Source organism: Didymosphaeria variabile (genome assembly GCF_027946475.1).
Source record: "Didymosphaeria variabile strain IMI 356815 chromosome Unknown scaffold_6, whole genome shotgun sequence".
NCBI lineage: Eukaryota > Fungi > Ascomycota > Dothideomycetes > Pleosporales > Didymosphaeriaceae > Didymosphaeria > Didymosphaeria variabile.
Window position 1 is genome coordinate 1,198,594 of NW_026611625.1, and position 26,991 is coordinate 1,225,584.

The window sequence follows — 26,991 nt, forward strand, 5'->3', positions numbered from 1 at the left end:
CAGGTTATGGCGTCATTGTCTACACTTTGTATCATATCATTATGCACAATCTATTTTCATCATTTCCCCCTTCCTGAAAGAAAGCTTATTATTCAGCTACCTTCGATGATTCTTCAGGATCAGGCCTTTCCGCCTGCGGTGTGATCCTCAACACATGCCTTCGCCCTGCCTATTTTGCCTCGCAACACGCGCGCTTTCTACTCCAACAAAGATGTCAGCATTTATCCCTGGCCATCTCAACGTTTAATATTTACGCTTAGTTGTAGTCAATAGGACCGCGAATACGGCTTACAGCGCCTCGAGAAGATGGGCCGCAAACCACCATCGAAGCTGACCTGAAAGGCCATCAGAGACATGTATACCTCTTGGCAGCTGTGGGCCTTCATTCTGACATTGTAGTGGTCGCAGAGGCAGGCTCTGGGACCGCTACTTCAATCTATCCCTTAAGCATGAGGGTTATAATGCTGTAATGACCAACATTTTGCTCACGATAAGTAAGTCCCGAACACTATTTCTATCAAACGGCTATTTATTGGAGCAGCGGAAATGGAACCTGTTCAATCCGATCGGGGACCCCATGGATACGGGCAATACGATTCAGATTGTCGTAGCTTTCTCTGTGGGCTGGCTCTCAAACTCGACTGGCAGCCTTGTGTGCATCGTGGACTTCGTACAAGTGGTAGTGCATGTTTCAAAGGTACGTCTGACAATCTGGTGTATACAGAAAGCGGCGTGACTAGCAGTCTCTTCTCTTAAGATATGTTAACGGTGCAGCGCAACCAGTTGTGATCAATTACGTTCACGAGATAACGCGATGGAACGCCAATTTACGACAGCTTCTGGTAGCGAACGGCAATTATTCACGTATATTTTCAGTGCCTGAATGCCCGATAAGCGAAAGTGAGCATGAGTTTGCTTCTGGGTGACTGAAAGAGTTTAAAGGACCTTTTTCCAGATATGATACACTCAGGTATAAGTATGGGTAGCAAATCCTCATCCTGTTTGGTGGACTCGAGATCTGCGGCGTACATCTGTTGGGCTGGCTGTACGGACGTAATTTGTAGGTCACAGAGTTCGACCTGTGATACAAGACTAATAGATGTTTGACCAATACGGGAATTGAATTGCGGACTGTTCCCAACATCTCGACTCGCTACCGATCGGCCGATGTGCACTTTGAAGAGCTTCTATTGACCTGTGGCAGCACATAATCGGCATTCTGAGTACACATCTAGATGCGCGCGAGGCCTGAGGTAAGTAGCGTAGGCGCATATGCAAGTCCAGTACTTAAACACATCAGTTGCCTTCAAAGACCCAACTCTGTGGCAACACTTCATGAATTCGCAAAACAGTACGAAAAACTTGACAAGATTGGTGGTATATTCATGCCCCTAGGAGACAGCAGTCCATGCGAAGAAACCTGGAAGCTTGCAGTACATACTTGAGCGGCTTGAATCTAAGCACCCGCCACTACTTTACTCAAGCGACGTATTCAGATCGGTTGCAGTGTGCTGTATCGTCTCTCACCTCATGTAGCCATCCCAAATTGCTTGTATACCTCCCCAAAGCTGTCTCTCCACGTCTGGACAGCCAAAGCTCCCGTTCCGACCCCGATCTCCTTCCTCAAGCTCCCGTCAGCTTCCACATCCTCTAGCGTCTTGAAGAACTGATCAATATATTCTTGCAGGGGCATCGGCGGAAATGCATGTTCTCCCTGCGCCGCATTCGTTGCCTCACGATGTTCCTTATCCAACCCAGTATCGACATACGGTGGCACAATCTCGACAACGTTGAAATTCTTCTTCGCCTCCTCACCTGCGAAAGCGATCTGCTGACGAAGGGTCAGAGCCAGGGCGTGTATTCCGGCTTTGGTGGCGCTGTAATTAGGCCATAGGCCCATAGGAATGAGACCGAGAGTGGAGCTGGTAACGAAGAGTGTTGCAGGGGTACCCTTGGTGGCAAGAGATAGCAAGTGCGGTGCAAAGGCTTGGATGAGTAGTGTCGGCGCAGTCAAGTTCGCTGCAATCTCGCGCTCGACCTCACCCGGTGCGATGCTGGATGGATCGAAGAAGCTGAAACTCTTCTGAATGCCGGCGTTGATGAGGACAGTGTCTAGATTGGGGAACGCTTTGAGAATGTCGGCGGCGTGCGACGGTAACGTAGAGAAGTCGGTGATGTCAAACTTGGGTGACGTGTGAGCGAGTGGTCTTAAAGGATCGACTTTGTATGTATACCTGGCGCGTCTCGAGCCCACCTAGTTCCTGTGCCAACGCGGTAAGGCTAGCCTGATTCCGGCCTGTAACGATAACTTTCTTGCCCAAGGCGTGGAAGCGGCGAACCAGCTGCTCGCCTATTCCCGTAGTGCCGCCAATAACTAAGACAGTCTTGATTCTGGAGGTCATTGTCGTTATTGTTCAGGTTGTTGACGATCCTGCTGAAGAGAGAAGGTGTTGACTACGACAGACAAAGAAGCTTCACCTGATGTTGAGTGTCGGAGTCCGAAGAAGTGCCACCACGGCAGCCACCACACAAGGACAGCGCTTTATAAGCCGTCCAACTCGTAAGTTCCACGCGTGGATCCATAGAATGAATTAAGCCGACGTTGCCTAACAGCACGTGACAAAAAGAGCCTGAGAGAGAACTTTCGATATAGTAATCAACCGGTGCTCGGATAGTTGAATGGGCCGCTCTGAGACACAGTGCTCGAAACCACGCTTTCCGTGCTGACATCTACCGCTGTAGATGTGGCTTAGGCAAGCCACCGGCTTCCTGCCGCAAGGAAAGCTACGATCCGTTCTCTTCGTGGATTGTCGACGGACAGAGGTTGATATTGCGTCGTAACAAAATAGCGCTACTAAGGCTCTCGCACAAGTGACCTGTATGGTGTTGCGAGAACAGCGTAACCTCGAATTCCTCAAGTTATTGAAGCTACGAAATATGAACATCATACGGTCGGACAGCCACGAGGAGGAGCATCGGAATTTAGTAACAAAGCCTCCCAATTCATGGGACAAGAGTCACAAGGGTGATTCATCCGCATCGGTGATGACTATATGTCGTCTTGGGTACCCACAAGGACCGCGCAGTCACGAAAAGAGGGCAAACATGATCACATCCAACCTTGACTTGGGGAGAAAAGAATCCATCGTTCTTGCTTATAAGGGTGTATCACAAGCACAAAATCTAAGTCGACCTTCAAGACATAACATTTTCGGTAAGAAGGATAGTTCTCTCCCATCTTGGACCTGTTCAGGCCGTATCCCTGGGTGAGCACTTCTAACCACGAATTCAATTCTCAGCCTTCCAGAGCTTTGCACGTGAAGCTATGAAGTGTTGCCAGACCGTCAGTCACATGAGCGCCCAAGAGATCTTATGCCGCTTGTGCCTCACACGACCAATTTGCCACTAGAGCGGACTGGAACGTGTGACGGCGAAAGGTAAGCTTCTACATGATAACTTACTGGATGCTTCGGTCCCGTAAACTAGACGAAACCAACTTCACAGCGTCTCCTATGGGTCTGCTTGCTTTACGGTGCAACCAATTTCAGCATCTTAAAGCCTCATTACGGCGAGGTCGCCAACAAAATGACATTTAAATTACTTCTGAGCACAGCACATCTTGCTTCCGGGGAACTTTTCTGGACTGACTACCTACGTGGCGCGAGCTGGGCGATACTATCGTTTTCATAAATTTTGCGGCCACTTTACTTTGGAATAATATGTGGAACAGCATCCTGTAGCAGGCACGTGTGGCAGGGTATGTTCTTATCATATCAGCATGATTAGCTATCTAGCTTTGGTTGACATTTTTCTATTACCGCAATACCTCTGCCAAATTCGATTAACCAACTACCTACAGGTCGATAGTCGTACATCCCAATTGTCTATATATTCTTCCACGGTAAGGTGGCCACAAAACTTATGAAAACCACCAATGTACGAGATAAGGAGCCGGAGCGATATATGAATGTGTGGACGGAGGATTGGGCAAGTTACCAACGTTCGGGAGTGCAGACAAAGACCACTAATACTTCGACTCGAAGCTCTATCGATTCTATTGCGAGCACTGATAACTCGTTGTAGCGTTATAAGATCAAGACCATGAGCATATTTGATACTACTTTTCTAGTCATCCATACGCTTGTATGTAGTCTACCCAACGGGCTTTTATCGCTGAGTCGCAATCGACAAATTCTGTAATTTGAAGATCAAGACGAACAGGCCTGCCGACATCTTCGCCATTCCTGTTTCATGTTCCCCTATCTCCCGTACTCGCTCCCCCGCTTCCCAGTCCAGTGTTTCAAATATTATTCCGCGCGCTATAGACCAGGGACCCGCGTAACCGAATGCATAATGTATTTCCACTGGCGGAAATACAGTACGGCTCGACGGTGCATGTTCCTGGAAAATCTGGCAAAACGTCTGCAAACTTACCTATTCGTACATAAAAAGCCGATACATGAGCGGACCCTAGGAGACGATCTGATTGGTGCGCAATGTTCTCTACTGCGAGCATTATTCCGATAGTCTGCATCGTTCAAGGTGCGATCCGCGCTAGTATTAAGGGCTGCGTCCGCCGGAGAATTACATGGGTGGTACTTTATACACGGGAGACACGGCTCTAGAGCGAAATAAGGATGTATGAAAGGAAGCAAGCCAGGCACGAGGTTCTCCTCTCGATTTACCCTTGGCTCCTTCATACCCTATGTTGAACTGATTTGAGCTCTACCGCATCTACAACTCATCATGCGTTTCCTCTCCATACTCCCCGCCATCCTAGTGGCTGTCTCGGCCCTCGCCTTCGGTCCCCTCGAGAACCCGACGCCGGTAGCAAAGCGCGACAGCTGGTATGTACCTTTTGGCATATTTCTGGGAATAAGGGTATACGCAGCATCTATGAATCGGACATTGTTCATACCTCGAAACTTCCTCCAACACCCATCTCTACAAACGGCCCTTCACTGACTCATCCATAGGGGCGGCGCCGTCTCCCTTGGCCCCTCGAAATCTACTATCACCAAGGCCGTCACGACTATAACCCCCGGTAACGCGCCGCCTGTGCAGAATGGTGTTCTCTTCCTCTGGCCAGGCATGTCCAACGGCACCGGCGACCTCGTGCAAACCACGCTCGAATCCTGGCAAGACAACTCGTGGTGCGGCGCCATGTCCGGACAATGGTGCATCCGATGCTCTCTATTCGGCTCCTTTGGCCAGCTCGACGGACCCGCGGGTGTGGTATCCGGGGACCAGAAGGTTGAGATCAAGTACGAGCTTGCGACCGATGGACAGACGTGGGTGCAGACTGCGACGGATGTGACGAGCGGGACGCAATTGAGTACGTTTAGTTATAAGAGTGGGCCGTATATGGTAAGCCTTTCCCCTCCCGTCCTACTCCCCATTGCTATCAGAGATCGTGAGACCGTTTCAACTGACGGAATGAATAGAGAGGATACGGCACGGGAACTGAATGTAATAATGGATGCTCTGGCACCATTGCGCCACAGCTTTATGAGAACACGGTTATCACGCTCGCATCCGCGGATTCGACATTTGGAAACACCATCTCGACGAGCCAGGGTGCGACGTACAGCGGACTCACAAACACAGGTGGTGGAAAAGTGTGGACTATTGCGAAGATCGACGTGCCTAAGATGGTGTAAAAGGTATTGACATTTTTTAAATAGATGAAGAGCTATCACATACCAAACTTCGTGTCGTCACTGCAGGACAACAAGGCGTACACTTCTCCCATGAGTCTCCTTGTGTGATGACCTAGAGTGCTTGTATATGCTTGCCTATGTCTCATATTACGCAAAATCGGGTATCGTACAGCTCCCTGCAACCACTTCCTTCCCTTTCCACATCCCCTACTTCTTCTCAAAATCCTTACCAGGATCCGTCGAATGCTTCTGCAAATGGTTATCAAATTCACCCCCCTTGAAAACACCTTCCCTGATTTTATTCTGATTCTTGTGCGCCGCAATCGAATGTTTGGCAACCGTATCCCCATGCCTGTCCTCTACAGGCTTCGGCGCTTCCAAATCGGGGTGCTTTGCGTGGTCGACCTTTTCGCGTATGGTGGAAGCAGCGGGAGTAGAAGAGACGTTGGTGTAGTAATACATCGCTGCGGCAACGGCAGCCGCTGAGGTGGTCAGCCTAGAATGGAGGTCAGTCGCTGAAGGGAGGAGTGTAAAGTGCTTTTCGGAGGTGCATGTACGCTTCAAGCGTCAGATGTTAGAAAGAAGTGAGACTCACCATGTCAACTTCGAGGACTTCTGCAGCGTCTTCTGAGTGCGCTCTTCGTAGCCCGTTGCATACTGTCGTGACATTGGCGACTGGAAGGTCCGCGATCCGTATCTTGCCGTTGCACGCAATAACCGATTGAATGGAGCCATTGTAGGGTAAGAGGGGTGAAATGATATTGGAATCAATTCGAGCAAGAAATCGGGCGGAGTGTTGAGTAGATCAATGTGCTATTGTCGTTGCGGTTGTTGTTGTTGAATGTTGGTCGCGACGTTACGTCATTGTCATGCTGCACGCCTGGTTTCCGGAACGCGTCGCGTCTGGGCGTGGCGAGCACGAACACAAACAAGGGCGCAATGTCTACCAGGCTGCCGTTGGAAACCTCATGGATCATTCAGATCCTCTGCCGTGACTCCCTCAGCATTAAAAAAGTATCCAAACCCACATCGCTGGAATTCCATCTTCGCCTGTGGAGCATAGAAGACGTGCAATCCGAATCCGATTTCTTACGTTGACATCTTGCCAACGTCTCTTGACTAGATTGGACATGCAAACCTTGCTCCGGAAAAAGAGAAGCAATCACGACCTGGACGCTCTTTTCTTCCAACCATGGGCCAAAGGAAAGTACAGCCAGGTTGGGATCGAGTCTTCGGGTCACACACCTTTCCATGAGATCTCGAATTACTGGCCAACAAGGTACATGCGGAGCATGAGATACAAGTACCACAGTAACGTGTGCTGGAAACTAGACTTCCCGTTCGCAATGGATCTCTATGCATCACTGTCGTGGGAACGGACACGCAACTCAGATACCGTTATTGTAGGGCCTTTCAGTACATGGTCAGCCGGTCTCGTCATACCCAATGCATCGGCCAAGCTTGGTGTTCTTGCCGACGGTCAATGAAGGATCAGGTCAACGTGGACGCAATGTGCGGTAGGATTGTGTTAGCCAGTACTTGTAAGGGCTAGCTCATCAAGGTATCAGACCGCAAAGCGCCATTAACGTCTCGCAGAATGCAGAAAGCGACCATAATGAAAATTGTCCACGCCACAGGCTCCCCACTGTACAAGGTATCGCGCACCCGTCCCAGCACAGCACATTGTAGCAACGACCCAGGGAAAAACAGCCCGAACACCGTGAAATGCCGCTTCTTATACCGAATAAAAAAATCCATCACACCCTTTCGCCATAGTCCTTCCTACCACTCCCACTCCTATTTCCCACCATCCCAAGCCTTCTTCGTCTACCAAAAGCTACACCACCCAATATAATGCTGACACAGATTCTCTAAATTCGTCGCCTCCTTAATCAGCCTATCCACCTGCGTCGGCACATTCAACTCGTCTCCCCTGCCCACTGCATTCCCAAAGTCTCTGCCGGTCAGTTTCTCCTTAACCCTCGACAAAACCTGCAGCGCGCGCGCATTCTGCACTTCCTTTGCCTCAGCCTCGTTCTGCGGTTGCGGTGCGATGGAGGAGCGGTGGCGCTGGCGGCCGCTGACGAGGCTGGACATGGGGTCTGTGGGGTCTGTGGAGGAGGAGGGGGGCACGCCGATGATGGAGGCGCGGCGCTCGGAGGGGAAGTTTGGTTCAGGCGGGGAGTCGCGGGCACCGAGTCGCCATGTTAGGAGGGGGTCATGTATGAACTGGTCTTCTATCAGCTTCTGAACTTACAGCGAAGGGAGGGGGACCAAGAGGAGTGGAAGGTGGAGAAGAGAAAGAGGAAGGTACTTACAGCTTCAAGGACCGCCATGACAGACTCCTTGTTCGTCCGCAGCACGCGCATCACATGCTCGCACGTCGTCCTGTAGCTACCCTCGATGTTGCTGACCTCCATAGCATACGTGAGCATGCGCGTGAGCCTGAACGGGACGCGCTCGGGATATTTCTCGCGATGCATCGCCACCTCGAAGCAGTCGCCGAAGTCAATGTGCACGATCTTGCCCGTCACGCGGTCGAGCATGAGATTGCTTGGGTGGCGATCGCCCAGACCAAGAATGTATCCCACCATTGACATGACTGCCAGCGAGCGCGTATAATTCGTACGACGATCGAGCCACGCCTCAGAGCTCTTACTCTTGAGCCAGAGCACACGGTATAGATCCTGGCCGGTTGTGTTATCTAGTGCGTAACCGAAGACTTCGACCTTCTGCATGAGCGTGAGGCAGTCATAATCGGGCGCCATCTGCAGCATGATGCGGTGCTCGATATTGAGCAGGATCTTGCGGCTGTCGCGGTACTCACGGATGAGGACGTGCAGGGTATCGGAGTTGGGGACGAAGCCGATGAGGCCGGATTGCGTGGAGAGCGGCACGACGGCGTAGCCTTGGATGTTGAGATGCCTCTTACGGCTCTCAGTGTCGTTTGTTAGCAGCGTGTTGCATAGGCCGAATAGTTGCATCACACGTTCGTCTTGGCGGATATCTTCGTGACCCTTGAGGATGTGTGTGTGCGTTTTTCCGTCGCTGCCCTGCATCTCCAGCTTCCTGGGCCTCTGCTTGGACTGTATCACAGAAGCCACGGGACTGAACGAAGAGATGCGTATAACAGGTTTACCAACCTGGTATGTCCCGGGCACAGCCAACTCGAGGTCGTGTGCCTCCTTGAGCTTAGGCGAGACATACTGAAGCTCCAAGGTCATGAGCGACGGCAATTGACGCGAGATCTTACGGAAGACCTGGTAGTACAGATCCCAAGCCTGGTTGAGATCGCCCATCTCCCCTGACGTGCGGAAAGTGTTACACCAGTCGCGTGCCTCTTGCAGTTCGCGACCGAAAGACTGAATAAATGATATCTCTCGCAGTGTTTCTGGGCCACGATCGATCATAGCATGCAGTGGTGCAAGCGTTGCAAACATGCCTTCGATATTGTGATCACCGAAGTACAGCCTCGATGCCTCTTCAAGACCCTCATGCCACTGCTCATGCCAGAGCACGGCAATGCGGACGAGCTCGGTGCTGACAAGATCAGCTTGTTCGACAAGGCGTGGCGAGTGTTCACGCATGGCCTCCATCAGCTCCTTAGCAGAGCGTTGCCGCCTATTTTGATCGGACTTCATGGACACAGTCAAGGGGAATACCAAGGCCTGCGGATGCGCCTTGCCGACCTCGCTCAGGAGTTGGTGGATGGACTGACGAATCGTCGGATTAGGCTGATTGATACGGGCCAAAAGCTGAGGAATAACCTCGAGCCATGTGTCGATAGGCACTTGCTTGGTGCCGTCTGAAACAGTCCGGTTAACGTCAGATATGCCACCATGGCTGAACCAAAGCGTAAGAAGACGAAGGGTGTCCTGAAGTGAGCTAGAAGACGATAAAGCGATAGACTTGAAGAAGCCAGTGATAGCGGGAACAATGTGCTCATGCACGACATTTGGTGGTAGTTCCGTAGACTCGCGATCAGCCTGCGATGTGAGCGAGTTCACCACTTCGAAGTTGGCCAGAGCCCACGAGTGCCACGCCTTGTACCAGTCCCTGTTATATCGTGTGGCCGCAGAATAGGCTGAAAGAATTTCGTGGACCTGTTCGTGATCCCACTCTCCGTTCTGGATATGTGACTGCCACTCTCCGACTTTGTGATAGCATTTGGCGAGTAGCCTCTGGCACTCTACCAGCTCCGTGGGCGAGCTGAACATGTTTGAACCGTTCAGCACACTGGAGCCATTCATACCATTGACGCCATTGGCAGCCGCGAACGGGTTCATGGGGCTCACGGCATGACCGTTAGTCATGCCATGCATTCCATTGGGTGGCATCATGCCATTCTGCGCGGCTCGAGCTCTCATAGCAACGTCATCCGCTAACCGGGCGGTGAAGTCTTTGAGCAAATCCAGCGCCTCTTCTCTGTGTCCTGGTGTGCCCCACATTAGCTTGAAAGCCGCATACGACACAGGGTACGGGATTTTGTTGACGTTCTCCCGCACGCACGCAAAGACGTCGCCATTATCAATGTCGAGCAGCTTCTGCAATCCTTTCTCCGCGAGACCCATACGCTCGTTCTTGCGGCAGAGGTTGGTGTACTTGATCCACATATCAAGACTCTGTTGAGGAGTGATGACCAGCTGGCGAACCTTCATCATGCGCTGCCAGACCTCGGGGTTCGGCTGCAAACCCTTGAGACGCTTCATCCAGGTCCTGCGCATGCTAGCTTGCTTCTCGAGGTTGCCGTCGTTCTGCTTGTACAGCATGATTTCTTCCAACTCGGCCAGCATTTGGACGCGGATCATGGGAAGGTAGGCACGCTGGTATGATTCACCCAGTAGCGAGCTAAGTTCCGTGTCGAGACCTCTCCGTGCCTTCGCAATCTCCTCCGTGGCGATTTCGAAGCGGTTGTTGTGGATATTGACGATCGACGCGAAGAAGGCCCGATCGGGGGACTGCTCCTTCATGACAGTAAGGTAAGAGTCCATATCTGCAAATTTGCCCATACCCCACGCACCAGCGGCAGCAAGCGGTGCGATCGCTTTGCGGTATTCTTGCGAAGCATTCGCCCACTTCTCCTTGGAAAGGCTAGAAAGCAGATCCCATTCTCCAAGCGCGTGCAAACAGCGCATTTTACCCATCGTGATCTCAAATGAGTCCGGTTCATCTCGCTCACGACGTTGATACGAAGTAAGAGCCTCCTCCCACTTCTGCAACTTCTCGAACCATGTCTCCTTCAGCTCCACGTCACTGTACCCCTGCGCCTTACGCAGGATACCAAACGCAGCATCAGTCTGCTGTAGCTGGTTGTTAATACTAATAAGAGCTTCCACAGCGCTGGAATTCTGCTCCGCGTTGAACTCGAGCTCTTTATAATGAAGCGCTTTTGCAAAAGCGTGACACTTGCCCGCGTACATGCCGAGGATCCTAACATCGATAGGAAGGGCTTTGTCGTCGTGCTCCATGAATTCTGCCAGGTTGAGGAGTATCTGAAGGATCTCAGGTGGAATGTTAGGCGACGTAAGAGCCGTCTCGATGGACCGCACAAGCTCTTCCTGGTATTGGTCGTACAACTCTGTCCAACATGATACGAACGCTGAGTTGAACAAAGTTCTGGCGATCGGGTTGTAGACACTCGCTAGCGGTGTGCAGGCTCGCAAGGCCTGTTGTGGGGACTCTCGAAGCAACTCAACGCTGAATCGTCGTATCCACTCGACCCAATCTTCTCGTGTAGTCTTGGATGAGGCTTCCCAAGCTTGTTTCAGATGCTGTTGGTTCACAGCAAGTTTCTTGGTCTGGATCTCCGCAGGATTGATATCCTCATCGTCTTCACCATAACGCTCATCCGGACTGAGGTCCTGGGGTAACGGCTCGCCTCTCTGAAGCTTTGACACGATGCGTCCGTAGTTCTCATTCGGTACCTTGTGAGTTATAAGTATTTTGTTGACTGTTGGTACGAAGTGGATGTAGTCAGGTCCAAGTTGGAAGATGAGAGCGCACAACGTCTCAAGCGCAGCTTGCTTGAGGGAAGTATCGTTACCTGCGAGCACGCGGCAGATGGGTTGCACGATGCGAGCAGAGAATTCCGAAATGTTAACTTGCTTTGACAGGCGACCAAGTGTTTCCATTGCCAGCTTGCGAAGGAATACGGGTTGGCCCGGCTTGTCAAACATATTGACGATTACGGGAACGATGAGATGCATATATTCCTCTGCACTGGAGCCGAAGATGAGAAACGCATGCAGTACTCTCGTCGAGGGTACACGCTGCGAAGTCTGATCCGCTTCCATTACGCCCAGCATCAAGGGCAGAACATCCGCGAGATAAACCTTGAACTCTCCCTCTAGCGATTTCGCAATAGATTCTATGAGCGAAAGGATCGTCGCTTGTAGCTGGGTACCGCTACTCCAGAAGTCCTGAATTGTGGCAAGAATGGAGGGTAAGTATGGACGAATATGTTGGCGAACGATACGGACAAGCTGACTGAGCTGATTGAAGTAACCCTCGGTCCTACCGGTAGGTGCAGCGCGAATGACCTGCAAGAAGCCAGGGACCACCATGTTAAGGAAAGGTACGCACTTCAAGCCCATCGTAGCGTAGATATTCATGACAGCGTCCACGACCGAGGAGTGAAATTGCGACAACGATGTATCCTTCAAGAGCCCCATTAGAGTATTGATTACAATAGTCGGGTAGTACTCCTCGTTCGAAGGTGTGATGCCTTGCATGATGAGCGAAACATCTGTAACAGCTTGGGCTTCGAGGATGAGGTGTTTGTCGGGAGATTGTTCCATGATCTTCTGGTACTCATCCGGGTCGAGTGCGCCAATGGTCCCCATGAGCTTGACGGTCTCGCGTCGGAGCTCACCCTCGGGCTCGGTCTTGACAATGTTCATGAGGATGTTCATGAGCTCAGGGTAGTCGCGGTACGGCTCCACGACATAGCCGACGTTCGTTGCCAGCTGCCCAAGAGCGCGTAGAGCCGCAAAGCGTTTGGAGTCTGATGCGAGATCCTGCATGAAGTCCAGGATGATCGGCATGAGCTCTGGGATGTACTTTGTCATGCTTTCGCCACCAACTGTAGCCAGATCGCCGATAGCTTTGAGGGTCGTTGAAGCAACTTCGGGGTTTGCATCCTTCGCCTTCGGAAGAAGCACAGCAACAATAGGATCCACAAGAGGCTTGATCAAGTGATCCGCAGCTCCGACTAGGTTGCTTATTAGCCGAGCGCTCTCTTCCTTACTCCGGGGACTATTTGAGTAGTTGACTTCAGTCAATAGCTGGAGAAGGACCTTGCGCAACGATGGGAAGACATAAGCCGGATTAACAACCGTCAGGCGGCCAATAATAGACATTGCAGCTTCGCGGATAGCGAAAACCTCGTCATTAAGAGCCAGGAACAAGGTGCGAATGTTGTCTGCTTTGCCCAGATGTCGGTCAAAGCGAGCGTCCAGCGCCATCAGGACTTCCCATCGGATTTCAGGGTCGATATCACCAACGCCGACCGTGAGAAGCTTCTCGATGATATCGCCTACAACTTTAGTAGCCTGAACACTCGTCTGATGAACGATGGGATCCTTCACAAAAAGCTGGCAACATGTCAAAGCGGCGCGCTTGCGGATCTCGGGATTGTCCGCTTCGACGTATCGGATCGCGACATCGCGCACGAACTCATTCAGGACATGGCCTGTGAAGTCGAAGCTACCAAGAGTATGCAAAGCAAGTGCAATCTCTTGTTCTCGTGATGCGATGATTGTAGGGTCCTTGTGATCGCGGGTCCAGATGTGAGGGGGCTGACGTTCCTGGTGAGGACTACCCAGCGGCAAGTAGTGTCGACCAGCCAGAATCTGGCTTAGGAGGTCCAAAAGCTTCTCTTGGATGATGGGTCGACAAGGTGGCACATAATGCGCCATATCGACAAGGGCTTGGAAAAGAGAGTCGCTTAGCCCGCACGAAAAGATGGGATCCAGCAAACGTTCAACATTCTTGCTCAGAGCCTGTCCCACGGCTGCTGCAATCATACTGAGGCATTGGAAAATCGGTGCTTCGTTTATGGCTTTGTTGCGTGCTTTGGCGGTAAGTCCATCTTGAATGAAACCAAGGATGCCATCGAGGTACGGAGCGATTGCGACGCCGACAGCATTAGCAATCTGACCAATAGCCATGAAAGCCTTATCCCTATCGCGGTCCTTCCTGATCAGGCCCTGGAGATGGAGCATGCACTGATGCAAGTACTTTGCGGCGAATTCGGTTGGCGAGTAACTGGCAAGAATAGGAATGATAAGTACAACCTCCCGTCTCACAAGCGCATCGCGATGCTCTCTGTATTTCAACACCGTCTCAACTGTCTCTTTGTATTTTTGATCGTTCATGAACATGGCGCTCTTGTCCAGCAGCTCCTTCATAGTGAGCAGAGACCCATGTATCGCCTCGTTCGTGTTCAGATTAAATCCCTTCAAGATCTCGTCGTATACCCTGCCGAACCACATCTGGCGCATCTGGTGATCTCGTGGGGAGATAATCTCGAAACAGGCGCTGATGGCCTCGGCGGCAGACTCCCTAATAAGGACTTTTGGGTCTCGGAGGGCAACCCAGATGACCTCGAATATCTGCGCGATCCATTGGTACATCAGTGTGGGCGAGTTCTTGGCGAGTTCGCGCAGGATGAGCACAGCGGCAAAGCGCCTGCTTTCGGTGCGCTCCATCTGCAGCCATTCCAGCGCAACCTTGACCTCTGCCTCGACCAGCTCAGCCGTGAGGGTGCCGCCCGGTTTCGCCAGCCGTCCGAGAGCCTTCGCAGCTACGACCATGGAGGTGTTATCTGTGCCACGCATTACGCTCCGAAGATAGCTTGCAAAGCGAGTCGTTTTCTGGCCAGCATCGTCGCCGCGGAAGTCGATGAGGGAGTTCAGCGCGTAGATGCCCCCGATGCGTTCGCTGCTATCATTGCCCGCTACTATGAGCTGTGATATGCGCATATTCACGTCATTATAGAATTGCTGGAATGCCTGCGGTGGCAGTTCTACGCAGTGTGAGTTCGTGGCGTTTTACAGGGGAGAGGGCTTCGCAGGCAAGCTCACCTCGGTGCGCATTCTCGACCGTCTGGCGTACCATGTGCGCCGCTTTCTGGCGATTCTCGTCATTTCTGCTCGACCGTCAGCCCAAAGGTCCGCCAGAACGTTTGCTGTTTCACTCACTTGGAGCGCAAGTCCTGGACAATGCGGTCCACCGTTGACGACAACGGAATGGGTTGCTGTTGCGTCATGGCCATGTCGACTGCACCGCACCGCAGTCGCGTGTCGACTTCACCGTAGGTGCGAGGAGTGATCGCCTTCCATCAAAAATTGGAAGGAAAAGCGTAAGGGATGGGAAAGGAACGCGGGGAATTAAAGCTATTGGGCTTGTGTCGCGGCTCGACATCACGAGCAGTAGCGCACGGACCAAACTTTATTCCTGACCGCGGCTCAATTAAGACCGCGGTGCCTGTCACCCGCAACAGTGGGCAGTCTCTTGGGCACAGTCTATCATCTGCTTATAGAAGAGCAAGTCAAGTTCAATGCTCCACACATTCTTCGTCGTAGATCTTACCTCTGTGTGGAACTGCCAAGGTGTTTAATGTTTGCAAGTAGCACCTTTTTGAGCACATGTTTATAGTGTAGCCATAAAAGTCATGACTCTGGATACCAATAATCCTCCCGTGATTTTCTCGTGCCAATCACCATACGCTCTATCCCAGGTAACTCTCCTCCACTCACACACCGAGTGCCCGATCCATCTTACCATCATCATCTCTTCACTCATCCCAAGAACAGCGACCGCCCACCACCCATCTCTATCCAATGACTCCAGCAGCCACCCTGCCAACCAACGCACCCGCTTCACTAAAGAAGACCCCTTTCAAGATAGTCTCGCCCTCCTCAATCGTCCACATCCCCGCGTCCGCCAGCTTCTCCTTCCACCGCCTTTGCTCATGCTTGTCCAGCTCCTCCCACTTCTTAGCCTCTGTATGCTTCTTGACGACATCATATTCGCCCTCGTGGACCTCGGTGCTCAAAGTGCCGTCTGTGTCCGGGTCGTGATGGACCACAAGCGCTTTTTGAGCAAGGTTAGATTCATGTTCGGGTGCTGTGACGGAGTGGATATGCAGGTGCAGAAGGTCGCGGAGACGGTGCTGAGCTTTCGCAACGGGGGAGTCGTCGTTGTTGATGTTGGCTGCGCTCTTAACGTCGGCTACAAGATTCGCAGCAGGAACTTTCGCACTCTCTGGGATGTCACGCATGCTGTATATCAAGCTCCTCGTCATGCTATCTTCGGTATTGAGCAAGCCTTGGACCATGAGAGCGAATGCTGCAACGATCATGGCGATAACGAGGTACTTCGCGGTGTCGGCTATTGCTTTGGACCGTGCGCTCTGGAGGACGTAACACGAGTCCAATTTATTTGAGCTGAGATATAGTTCAAATGTCTCCACATCGATAGAGTTGCCCAAGGAAGTTGTGGCCAGACGGAGGTATTGAGGTCCTAGCCTTTTACCTTGGCTGGATTCCGGCTTGATGAAGGGCGACAGGACGACCTTCGTCATCTGCAGCTCGTGAACCTGGTAGAAGTAAGCATGTTTTCAGGCATCGACCTGTATTACGCAAGCAGGACAGTAATTCCATAAGATACTTACATTGTAGTATGTCGCGAAGTTATTGAACTTGCTTATCGTGTTTAGATTCCTTCCACGGTAATTTATCGTCAACACCGTGAGCGAGACGTCGATAGCAGCTACCGCAACCACAGCCTGGTAAGCTCCGTCTTCGTCAGCATTTAGCAGCGCAACATCCATATCAACAGCCGCCAGCACATGTCTGTCGAACTTCTTCCGTAAGATGATCGAACCAGCTTGGCCCTGTTCATACAGCCTCAAAACCAATAACTCGGCACCCGTCCGATTAGGCTTATTCGCAGCAGCAGAATATGTGACGGTGACAACCACCGTATACATCTGATCTTCGAGCGGCCTTTCTTCTCGTTGATATCCGGAAGCGGGACGGTATAGGCATGTGTGCGGTCCGCGTCAGCCTTGCATAGACTTCTTCTCTTGTCAAAATCGTAAATTATCTTCTGGACGTAGACATCGTTGTCTAAGCAATATGCGACTTGGAACTTCCCATTGCCCTGATCCAGAATATCCAGATCGTTTGCTTCCTGGCCCTTATGCAGTGCTATCCGCTGAATAACATCCTCGGGGTTCTCTGGTTTGTTCGACGTTGCGCTGAAGACCACGATTTCGTTCTCATGTACTGCGAGACTGGAAGCTACCGCGCCGATGCGCTTGTTAGGCGAGCTTGATGCGGTCTGCTGCGCCGGCGACAGGCGCACAATACGCTGATACCCCCTCCTTCTTCGCAACCGTGCTAATCGGCGGTGTGAACAGAGCAGTCTTGCTGAGAAACGAGATCTCACCCTTTCCCTCCGCCTTCTTTGGAAAACGAACCTCGAAGCCCTTCAAGCACTCGTTCTTTCCCGCCAGCCTCTCCTCTTCGCTATCGTTGATGCCCGCAAGCAACACGCAGCCATCTTTGGTCCCCAGATTCGCGAGACACGTCACGGAATCGTGCTCACTCGCCTCGATTTCGGCGCAGGACTCTACGTTGGGCGCGCGTTCGCTGAAGTCGAAAACGGATATCTTGTTCTTCACGCCATGGCGGCCTGCGCCTCCTCCCCCGCCCACGATGAGGTACGATGGCTTGCTGTTTGCCCAGGTCGCGGAAAATAGCGGGTACGAGGTTTTCGCTTTGGAAACGGTAGGTTGCGACATCGGGAACGAGTGCGCCTAATGGATAGCTAGGATGGGCGCGGGGAGAGCGTCGGGGGAGTGAACTGTTCAGGCGCAATGGTAACGGTAGAAACGTGACTCTTCAGTCGCGGGATCAGTGACGTTGCCCGCAGGCGCTTGTAGTGAGCATGTAGGGAATTGCTTTTGGGGAGCGATTGCCTTGATTCTTTAACACGTTGCGCGGACTTTCGCGATTCGGAACATGGGCGTCATCACCGCGTGGGCTGGACCGCGCTTGCCCCAAACGAAAAAGCAAGCAGGGTTCAGCCCGATTTGGTTCGCTTATCGACAACCAGGTGAACGGGTCTACGCAGACACAGGATGTATACCAAAAGTGTTTGTGATCTTGACTCTGGACTTATCCCGCCCCACAACCTTTCTCTGGGAAATGCACTGATCTTAAAGCAGCGCCAAGAAGATCTAGTACATGGATTTAGCTTTGCGTAGTCCTATTCAAGGATGCTATCTACTACACGCACTGCAATACCATCTGTCTTCCTACCTCTTGTCTCGTCCTCATCGTGTGGTCGCCCACATCCGTCTCAGTTCTTCAACCCAGCTTTCGCATCCCAGCTCTTCTGTCTTCACAACATATCCACCATGCACATTCCATCACTCTTCATCTTCATCGTGAAATCATCCTCACCCTTGCTTTCAAAATACGCCAGAGCAGAGCCACCAAGAAGTCACAGAAATCACACCCCCAACCAACGCCGAGGAAACGTGGCAAATGCTCGCTAAACAGGGGTAGTGTTATGGGCAACATGTGTAAGAGGAGGGGGAATCCAAAACAGACGACCGAAACAGATGGTAAACTATCTATTGATGATGTTGGAGTTGCGCGAGCCTCGCCTTGCCAGCGACAGGATACGGGAGGTACTATTGCCCCACGACTGGCGCACCGCCATTGGGTTGACCTCCAACTGCTGCGGCTGCCGCGGCTTGGGATGCGGCCTGGGCGATGACGTCGGCTTGGTGGACGGCGCCTTGGACGACTTGCTGTTCTTCAGGATTGAGGTTCTTTGTGAGGTTTTCGTAGAGGGCGGGTTGTTCTTGTTGGAGTCCTGGCTGGCGTTAGCATGGGTACGACTGCAATCGGGGGGAACAGACTCATGAGCGCATGCTTGAACATGCTGTAAGGCTCGACCTTGTCGAGTGGCGTCTCGAGAAGACTCTCCTCCTCGAGCTCATCGTCGTCATCGTCGGTAACAGATGTAAACTTCTGGGCTTCTTCGTTGAGGAACTCCAGGTAGGCGGCGCTCTCGTCCTTGACATCTTCCGCCTCCTCAGGCTCGTTGGTCCACTCATTCTCGTCACCCCACTCTTCCTCGTCCTCTTCGTCGTCGTAGTTCGCGTATTCGAAGTTGTCCTCCTTCTTAGCCTCTTCGCGATCTGCAAAAGGTTAATACAGGGTTGGATGAAAGTGAGAGTAAACTTACTCTTCAAAGCGGCGGGCAGTGTCTGGAACAAGCGAACGATGCCCTGGAGGAGACGGGGCCAGCCTTGTTGGACACTGACCGGTACGTCCTGGCCCTTCAAAGTCAAGAGCGCGCAGATACCAGAAATGCACAGCTTCTTGTCATGTACCCTAGTGAAGCTGTCGATGGTAGAGAACCACAAGCTAAAGAACTTGTTGGTCCAGCCATTCGTCTCGAGAACATGTAGTGCCAAGACCGGGTTGTAGTAGATGGCATTGATGACGACCTCCATCAGGTGTATCCTAAGCGACTTGACCTTGAGTTCGTCATTCGTCAAGACATTCATGGTGAGCGAAATGAACTCAGGTACGTATTCATCAACGTGGCCGCGCATGTTGAGCATGATGATCTCGGCCAATTTGCACCCGCAGATGCGATCGACACCGCCAACCTTGTCGTCCTTGAAGATAGTTCGGACCATGTCAACTATGGCATCGAGATATTGCCGGTTCTGTACCAACGACGCTGTGCCGTAGTTGACGAAGTTTTCAAGCGCGGGCAGCATATCTTCAAGATAAAGCTCCGCACCAGCCTTGAATGTCCGGTGAATCAATTCGAATGCTTGCCACATGGTCGCTGAGATACTCTTAGCGGCAAAAGTGCAGCTATCAATGATCTCGAACACCTCGTTATACAGATCATACAGCTTGTTCTCCAACGTGATAGTGATGACAGGCATCAGTATGGTTTCTAGATGGAGAAGAACATCAGGCGTGCTCTCCAATGTAAGGATGAGAGTGCCAATAGTCTGTAGTACACCTAGAGCAGTGATACTCTTCTCGTCAAGAAAGTCTCCAAACTCATTTTCGTCGCCCTTCTCCTGGTTCCGAGAGAGCAATTCGCCGACTATGCGAAGATATGTATCTCGGAGCTGCTCACTAAGTGCTACGGCGAACGGCGTGAGCTCAGGAGCGAAGACTTCGACGAAGTCCTCCATCACGTTAGCGAGAGCGTCGACATCGACCTCATTTGCAAGCTTCAGTAGCTGCTGCATGACTTGTGGGATGTTTTGCTTCATGTTGGTCCGGATGATGTCGTGACGGATGAGAGGCTGTAGTGCCAAGGCGGCAGCTACCCGGACGGGAAGAGTAGGGTCTGCCATGGACTCGAGAATATTACGGTAGATGATGATGAGGTTATTAGGGTCCTTGAAATCAAGTTGCTCAAACTTCTCCAGTGTGTCGCATGCGCGCGCCCGCAGGAATCCGTGAGGGCTTCTGAATTCGGGGAAGACGTGCCGAACGAAGAAGTACTCGACCTGATCTGCGATCGGGCTTTTCTTTGAAAGGAGAACACCAGGGAGCGTTCCAATCATACGCAAAGCACCCTCCTTCTCCCGTGGGTTCTTCTCATTGTCAGGTGCCGCCTCGTATTGGTTCACGATTCCGTTGATGAAGTTGAGAACACTGAAAGTTTGTTTTCTCCGACTCTTTGTAAGAGTGACCAAAAAGTTCGTGGCTGCAACATCGGGCGAGGTGACCTCTTCGTAGAAATTAAGTTTTCGGTGCAGATACTCCTGCGGCTCGTCCTCGAAAAGCTCGATATCCTCATCTGTTTGGCACAGAACAGGGAATATCAAATGTGAGATGAGGTTGTCCGTGTGCGGTTTCAGCAAATTCCACATAGACTTAGGCTTGATGCACTCATCCAGGAAGTTGAGAGTGTAGTACAAGCTCGCCTTCGATAACCACGTCTCTTTCTTTACCCATTTTTCCACTTGCTGCAAGTATCTTGTAAGGATCTCGGGCGCAAAATTGGCGATGAAATATTTGGCAACTTCGGTGTAGTCTACGTCGTTGTTCTTGGTCAAGCCTCCAGGGTTACCATACCTAGCAGAGGTTAGCGCTTCCGCGGTTTATGAGTGGGCCGTTTCGAACATACCTGACGTAGAGGCGGTTCAAATTGGCATATGACCATTTCTTTGCCTTCCACCAATGATTTATCTCACGCTCGTCGACGTCTTCGGGCATTGCGCACTCCGGTGGCTCCTTGCTGATGACATTGAGGAACAGGGTACACCAGCCCACCATGACGGACTGTTCGCGTAGAGATGCGGGAAGATCAAACTAAGCCTCGTTAGCTCTCGTGTCCCTTGGTCGCGAATCTTGCCGTCTTACATATATTGCATGCTTGTATACCTTCAAGACTGTCCGCAATATTTCGCCTGCTTCCAAGCTTGTCTCGTTGGCCAACCCATTGCCGAGGTTCAAGAGCTGGGGGAAAGACAGAGCCACGATCTTCTCGAAATCGGCGCGGTTCTCGCCCGACTTGAAGCGGTAGATTTTGCATATTGCCAGCAGACACTGCACGCCCGCGAATACTGACGCAACGTCTCCTGCATTCAGCAGCTGGATTGTGATGTCGAGGAAGTCGGGCCACTTCTGGGGGAAGTCGTAGGCTAAGACCTTCTGGAGCGTAGGGATGAGCTGGGCTCGCACGTTCGGCTGCGAGGCGACGAGGACGGGCACGAGGCGGCTCTTGAACGACTGCTTCTCGTCCTCGGGGATGGGCTTCGCCTGACTGAACTCCTCGGCGGGAGACCAGCCCTTCGACACGCGGTTCTTGAGGTAGATGGAAGCTGCAGACGCGTTAGTGCACCGCGTCGGGGCAATGTGGCGGCGATGTGATGGGGTGCGGCCTTACTGGACAGGCGGATGGCGGCCTCCTGCTCGTTCTCTAGCACGTTGAGCAGCGCGTCTGTGAAACCGGGCTGTTCTTCGGCCTACAGCTGTCAGTTAGCTGCCGTACCATGTCCTGCAACGACGGCGCCTACGTGTTTGAGGTCAAGCTCGGCTTGCTGGCGGATGGCGGCATTGGCGTCCAGCGTGTTCTTGACACGCTCCCGCAGCGCTGCGACGTCCATGGTGGCGGTCGTTGTGCGGCCTGGCGGTGCGGGCCAGTCGTTGGGCACCTCGAGGATCGAACGTGAAGGCGCAGCGAGGGCAGGTACGATTGAGCGTGGTGGGGCGCCTGCGGACGGCGGCGGGGAGACGCAGAACTGTGCGGGAAGCTGGAAAGGGCCGTGGGCAGGCCTATTATCTGGTAACCTTGAGGCCCCTTTGGCGTGTGCTCAGGATATACGGGCGAGGAAAGATGGAGGGGCTGTAAGTTTTCGTGGGCGATAATCAGCCTAAGCCCAATGGGGTTAAAGCACGTGGCGCCCTTCTTTGAATCGATGCTCCCCGCCTACCACATGGCCGTGGGCTCTATAATCTGTAGATACCAATTCAAGGCTCTTTTCGCGCCTTGGTTGCATCGGCCGGCAGCAGAGGGTCTGCAGATGCGCCTGCCCGCGTCGGCAGGAACCGTCCAATCGTGGACGGACCATTTCTTCCCCGCATTGCCTGGAACTGCAAGGGTTCAAACGTCCCTCATGTCCATGAGCGCTTCCATCTCATCAATGATCGTAAGTTGCTTCAACTCGATTATCATCAAAGGGATGATTCACAATTCTATTCACGTCCAATGTACGCATCCTCCCAGGAGGGGGCTCACATAGAGTTTTACGCTAAGGTACGAAGGATGCAATGCGTGTTGATCTCGGCATTTGCACGATGCTGCAGGCGTATTCTACAACATATACCGACTCGACAGAGATGTTCGAAATGCATAACCTACTTCCGCTTCCCGGCCAGCTTGTCACCAACGTCCGACTTATGTTAGAGCATGTTCTGCGCATCTCAAGCTTGGTGTGGTCTCCAACAACGGCGGCATTTCCATTCGTTCAACATCCATGCTACATATACCCATTCAGCGATGCCCAAGCCATGCGTCGCATTCATGACTGCCTCATCCTGCAGCCTTAAAAGCTCTTAACAGCGACCCTCCATCATGCACAACGTCGACTAAGGCAATGCTCGCGGTGTTTCTATCCTGATACGCCCGCTTATAATGCCGGCATGAAACACGCTACAGGTACAAGCTCGCGCAGTTACAGATGTCCCTGTTGCACATGTCAGCATCAGTTCTTCAATTCCTTTGCCAGGAACACATGTCTTCAACAGCGGGGCACGAGAGTGGTGCGAATGGACAACAACATACCGTTTGATCAGCTCCTGACACGTCCCCATCTTCTGGAACAGTGTGGGATCCCCGATAATCCTCGCCGCGTTTTTGACTTCCCGACACGTTTCGTCCAGCCGCGTGATGACACGCACAATTGTGCCCTCCATGACATCCGTCAGATCCGTAATGCGGTTGAACGACATGCCGCGCGCCCACTCGTACACGACCTCGACCATACCGAAGCGCGGCTTGCTGACGAAGTCGTTGCTGTCGTCGGCAGACAATATCACCTGGTGCAGCGTCTGCAGATGATTTACCTTCTCGGATATCTCGACGATTTTGGCGACGCCACGTTCTAGGCTAGCAGTTAGTGTGGGTTCCACGTCGGTTTTCTCTTGGAAGACGAAGGCGGAGAGGAGCGCGACAATTTCTTCGGGCTCGTATTCTGCAAGGACGTTCTCGAGGATGAGCTCCGTGAGGACGAGTTCGTCGGCGGAGTGGATCTCGCAGGCTACTTTGCCCTTAAGTTCTACTCGGGAGTCTTCGTCGATGAAGCCTAGATCTTTAAGCACGGAAATTCGCTGCTCGTAGTCAGGCAGGAGTTGTAAGTTCTGATCGGACATGAGCTGTCGCAGCTGGACGATGTTTTCCTTGATAAGCCACTCGTGTGCCATGGAATAATGCTTCAGGAAATCTGGGCACTCGAGGCACTTTTTGCTTGTTGCTTCTCTCCCTGCCTTCCTCCGAGCCATGTCGATTTCTCGAAATTCAAGCTTTTTGATCTTATCGTAATCGAACTCGTCCCAATCCTGGTAGTCCCAAGACTGGCATAGAGGGATGAACTGGTCTTGTGCAAGTTTGAGAGCATCTGTGCAGCGTTTAGTACTTGTATCATTGATATTAAGTAAAGTGACATACCCTTTTTCCTGAAGAGGTTGTCTACGCCTTCTGGAATATCGATGACCGTAGCTGTAAAGCATTCCATGTCGCTCAGCGGGATAAGCGCACGCTTCATTATGAGGTCCTTCTTGTTCTTCGGTAAAGGTCGAAAGAACTTCGCCAACGGCGCCAGATACGGAAGTAAGTCGTCAGCTTTGCGTTGTTCGTTCGCAGCAATCTCCAGGACCTGGACTGTAGGTTCCTCGCCTCTGCTATTTACTACCACCACGAAGAAGCATGCCAACAGTTCGAATATCGTTCTGTGTAAGTTAGGATGAGGACCAAAGATGTCACTAATACTGTACGTACCTTCTTAAAAACGATGAGACGATTCTGTACGTACACCGCTCTTCCAGCGGGATAGTTGAGCAAAGAGAGATGAAGCTCGTTTGTCAAGCGTTGGTAGTCCATGCAAGCTTGGTGGCAGGCTTCAAGGTCAATATCACATACCTTGCAAGGTTCGCGCTTTAGCTTTTCAAGATCGGCCTCAGAAATCTTGACCTTCTTCTCATGTTCCGGTAACAGGGCCTGGGTAGCATTTTCGCTGAAACTTCGCTTGATCATCTCTTCGATCTTGAGCGCCTCCACGCGAAGAAGATTGAGCATCATGTTGTAGGTGAGCCGGAATTGGGACCTCAATTTGGTAGGCTCGCCCAACATCATCTGTCTGAGGCGTGCAACAGGCGGTGCTTCGTCTGCTCCCGGGGCGCATATTATGACGGTACCCACGGTGTCAAGACCTCTTCTACCAGCACGCCCCGCCATTTGCGTATATTCTCCTGGTAGAAGATCACGGAATTGTCGACCATCATGTTTGCGGAACCCAGAAAATACGACTGTCCTTGTGGGCAAGTTAAGACCCATAGCAAATGTTTCGGTGGCGAAGAGCACTTTGACGAGTGTCCTGGCAAACAAGATCTCGACCATTTCCTTGACGATCGGTAGCATACCTCCGTGGTGTACTGCGATTCCTCGACTCAGTAATTCTCTGAGGCGAGTAATTTGAGGTAGCACTCGATCCTCTGGACTGAGCCGAGCCAGCGACTTTTCTACTATCATATGGATAGCGCTCTTTTCAGTAGCGGTGCAGTAGTCCAGATTTGACAGAGCATCGGCATTTTCCTCGCACCGCTTCTTCGAGAACACGAAGATACAGGCTGGAAGGAGATCCTTGGTGCGCAAGTGCTGGATCAGGTGGACCCAGATATTCCGGTCTTGTGCGGCTGTTGTCCTGCCACCACCTCTTCCCGTGCGTGCGATGTTGCCACGACCTCGCTGAGCTGGTGGTCCGCCACCTCGACCGCCGCCTCGCTGCCCTTGTTGGCCGCCTCGACCACCTCGTTGGTTTTGGCCACCTCTACCTCGGTCGCCTCTACCTCCACCTCCTCGTCCGCCTTGGTTTTCGTTCGCGGGTGGTGGTCTTACTTTGTCTCTGCCAGAGAGGATGTCGTTTGCATCCTTCCAGCCACTTTCTACGAATTTCTTGTCTGCGGTTACAATTTTGTGCATACCCTTGCCGGCCCATAAATAGTGCTCGAGCGGAATAGGGCGCTTAGGCGTGGAAATGACGTATATGTTTTTCTTCTTCGTTCTTCCTACCCAAGACGCGAATTCGTGTGTATTGGGAACCGTAGCGGAAAGCAGAATAAGGGTGACGTGTTCCGGTAGCATGATGATGACCTCTTCCCATACAACACCTCGCTCCAGGTCGTTTACATAGTGAACTTCGTCGAAAATGACAAACTCAACATCTCTTATAAGATCAGCACCTCGGTACAGCATGCTTCGCAGAATCTCAGTCGTCATAATCAGGCAGCTGGCCTCTGGGCGGATTTGCACGTCTCCAGTCAAGATGCCGACATCATCGAAAGTGAGTCGGAAGTCGCGGAACTTTTGGTTACTGAGAGCTTTGATCGGTGATGTATATATAGCTTTGGTCATATGTTTTGCAGCCAAAGCTATTGCATACTCAGCCACCACTGTCTTTCCAGCAGAAGTATGAGCCGCGACAAAGACCGAGTCACCGTGCTCTAAATGATAGACCGCCTCTTTTTGGAATGTATCGAGCTCAAAGGGATATTCACGAGCCATATCAGGCACCAGCTCGTGGAAATTTGTAATTTCGCGGTTCACATCCACCATATGAGCCCATTCTTTGCCACCTTTCTTTGAGGAAGCCATTCCTAGGGGGCCATGTGGAGCTAATGCTGGGAACTCAACAGGGAGCAGAGCATCAATTTCTTCTTCGCTGGGTGTTTGTGCCCCATCGTCAGGCATGGGCACGCCATTGGGCTCTTTCAGACCATCCTCGAGTTCCTCGGTATCTGCTGCATCAGCTGGTGACTGCATAGGTTCCTCACCAAGTGTATCTTCGACTTCCTTAGCGGTCTTGGTATCCGAAGATGGCTTCTTTTGCAAGTCCAGTCCACGCGTGAAGCCTGGAGGGATCTCCAAAAGCCCTCCTTCAGCACTGAAGTTGATGATACGATCCAGGCCCCTCGATTGCTTTCCGTTAACAGCTTCCTGGCGAGAGATAGCTTCATCTTCGATGGCCGCGATTGCTTCCACGCCGTCTAGCCCACCCGGTGCAAATGGGAAAAAGCCAGCCGCGCCACGTACAAACTCTGCCCTGTTCGCAGGTTTCCTCAAGAGTGACGTAGAGTTCTTCGCAGTAGCCGAGTTCGCAGGTACAGTAACTTCTTTGTAGCCTGTAACACGACCTTCAAGTCCTTCGCGAGTGAACCGTATGATGGTGCGGGTTTGGGTGGGCGCGATCTCGAAAAGGCCACGGTAATTGGTTGGCGCATCCCACCGTTGTTGCAAACGATTCAACCATTGGCTGTTGAATGATCGCGAAGGTGTGAGGAATTCGGTTTCCAGCTCTTTCTTGATGTCATCTTTGGTCTTACGTTGACGCTTCAGCGGACGTTGCTCGTTCGCAAGCGAATCTACCCAGTCTGGGTCAGTCACGTCGTCTGCACTGACACGCAGCTGCTCGAGCTGCTCCGTTAGCCCCTCCATGCTCCAGGGTCGTGTCGAAAGTTGCGCCTGATTAAAGCATGGTGGCAGTAGATCACGAGGT

At 52.1% G+C, this 26,991-nt stretch overlaps 7 protein-coding genes across 7 annotated transcripts; 1 reads left to right on the forward strand and 6 right to left on the reverse strand.

Annotated features, from left to right (window-relative positions):
* Positions 1–1,528: 1,528 nt before the first annotated feature.
* On the reverse strand, positions 1,529–2,402 carry N0V89_008319 (uncharacterized protein; the record flags this gene model as incomplete). The annotated part of the gene is made up of 2 exons (XM_056217076.1): positions 1,529–2,182; positions 2,235–2,402. 2 exons carry the CDS (start codon positions 2,400–2,402, stop codon positions 1,529–1,531), a joined length of 822 nt encoding a protein of 273 aa, XP_056068632.1.
* Positions 2,403–4,746: 2,344 nt separating this feature from the next.
* On the forward strand, positions 4,747–5,660 carry N0V89_008320 (uncharacterized protein; the record flags this gene model as incomplete). The annotated part of the gene is made up of 3 exons (XM_056217077.1): positions 4,747–4,847; positions 4,977–5,367; positions 5,505–5,660. The coding sequence occupies 3 exons, from the start codon at positions 4,747–4,749 to the stop codon at positions 5,658–5,660; spliced, it is 648 nt and encodes a 215-aa protein (XP_056068633.1).
* Positions 5,661–5,867: 207 nt separating this feature from the next.
* Positions 5,868–6,395, reverse strand: N0V89_008321 (uncharacterized protein; the record flags this gene model as incomplete). Its single annotated transcript, XM_056217078.1, has 2 exons — positions 5,868–6,156; positions 6,256–6,395. 2 exons carry the CDS (start codon positions 6,393–6,395, stop codon positions 5,868–5,870), a joined length of 429 nt encoding a protein of 142 aa, XP_056068634.1.
* Positions 6,396–7,487: 1,092 nt separating this feature from the next.
* TOR1 (phosphatidylinositol kinase- protein kinase tor1) lies at positions 7,488–14,934 on the reverse strand (the record flags this gene model as incomplete). The annotated part of the gene is made up of 4 exons (XM_056217079.1): positions 7,488–7,889; positions 7,979–14,685; positions 14,744–14,808; positions 14,861–14,934. 4 exons carry the CDS (start codon positions 14,932–14,934, stop codon positions 7,488–7,490), a joined length of 7,248 nt encoding a protein of 2,415 aa, XP_056068635.1.
* A 561-nt stretch (positions 14,935–15,495) lies between these two features.
* N0V89_008323 (uncharacterized protein) lies at positions 15,496–17,469 on the reverse strand (the record flags this gene model as incomplete). Its single annotated transcript, XM_056217080.1, has 4 exons — positions 15,496–16,260; positions 16,336–16,550; positions 16,652–17,009; positions 17,044–17,469. 4 exons carry the CDS (start codon positions 17,467–17,469, stop codon positions 15,496–15,498), a joined length of 1,764 nt encoding a protein of 587 aa, XP_056068636.1.
* An 897-nt stretch (positions 17,470–18,366) lies between these two features.
* On the reverse strand, positions 18,367–21,828 carry NMD5 (Nonsense-mediated mRNA decay protein 5; the record flags this gene model as incomplete). The annotated part of the gene is made up of 7 exons (XM_056217081.1): positions 18,367–18,551; positions 18,598–18,879; positions 18,927–20,794; positions 20,847–21,031; positions 21,083–21,543; positions 21,609–21,687; positions 21,739–21,828. The coding sequence occupies 7 exons, from the start codon at positions 21,826–21,828 to the stop codon at positions 18,367–18,369; spliced, it is 3,150 nt and encodes a 1,049-aa protein (XP_056068637.1).
* A 1,046-nt stretch (positions 21,829–22,874) lies between these two features.
* Positions 22,875–26,930, reverse strand: SKI2 (Antiviral helicase ski2; the record flags this gene model as incomplete). Its single annotated transcript, XM_056217082.1, has 5 exons — positions 22,875–22,908; positions 23,007–23,838; positions 23,889–24,062; positions 24,136–24,169; positions 24,219–26,930. The coding sequence occupies 5 exons, from the start codon at positions 26,928–26,930 to the stop codon at positions 22,875–22,877; spliced, it is 3,786 nt and encodes a 1,261-aa protein (XP_056068638.1).
* Between the last annotated feature and the right edge of the window lie 61 nt (positions 26,931–26,991).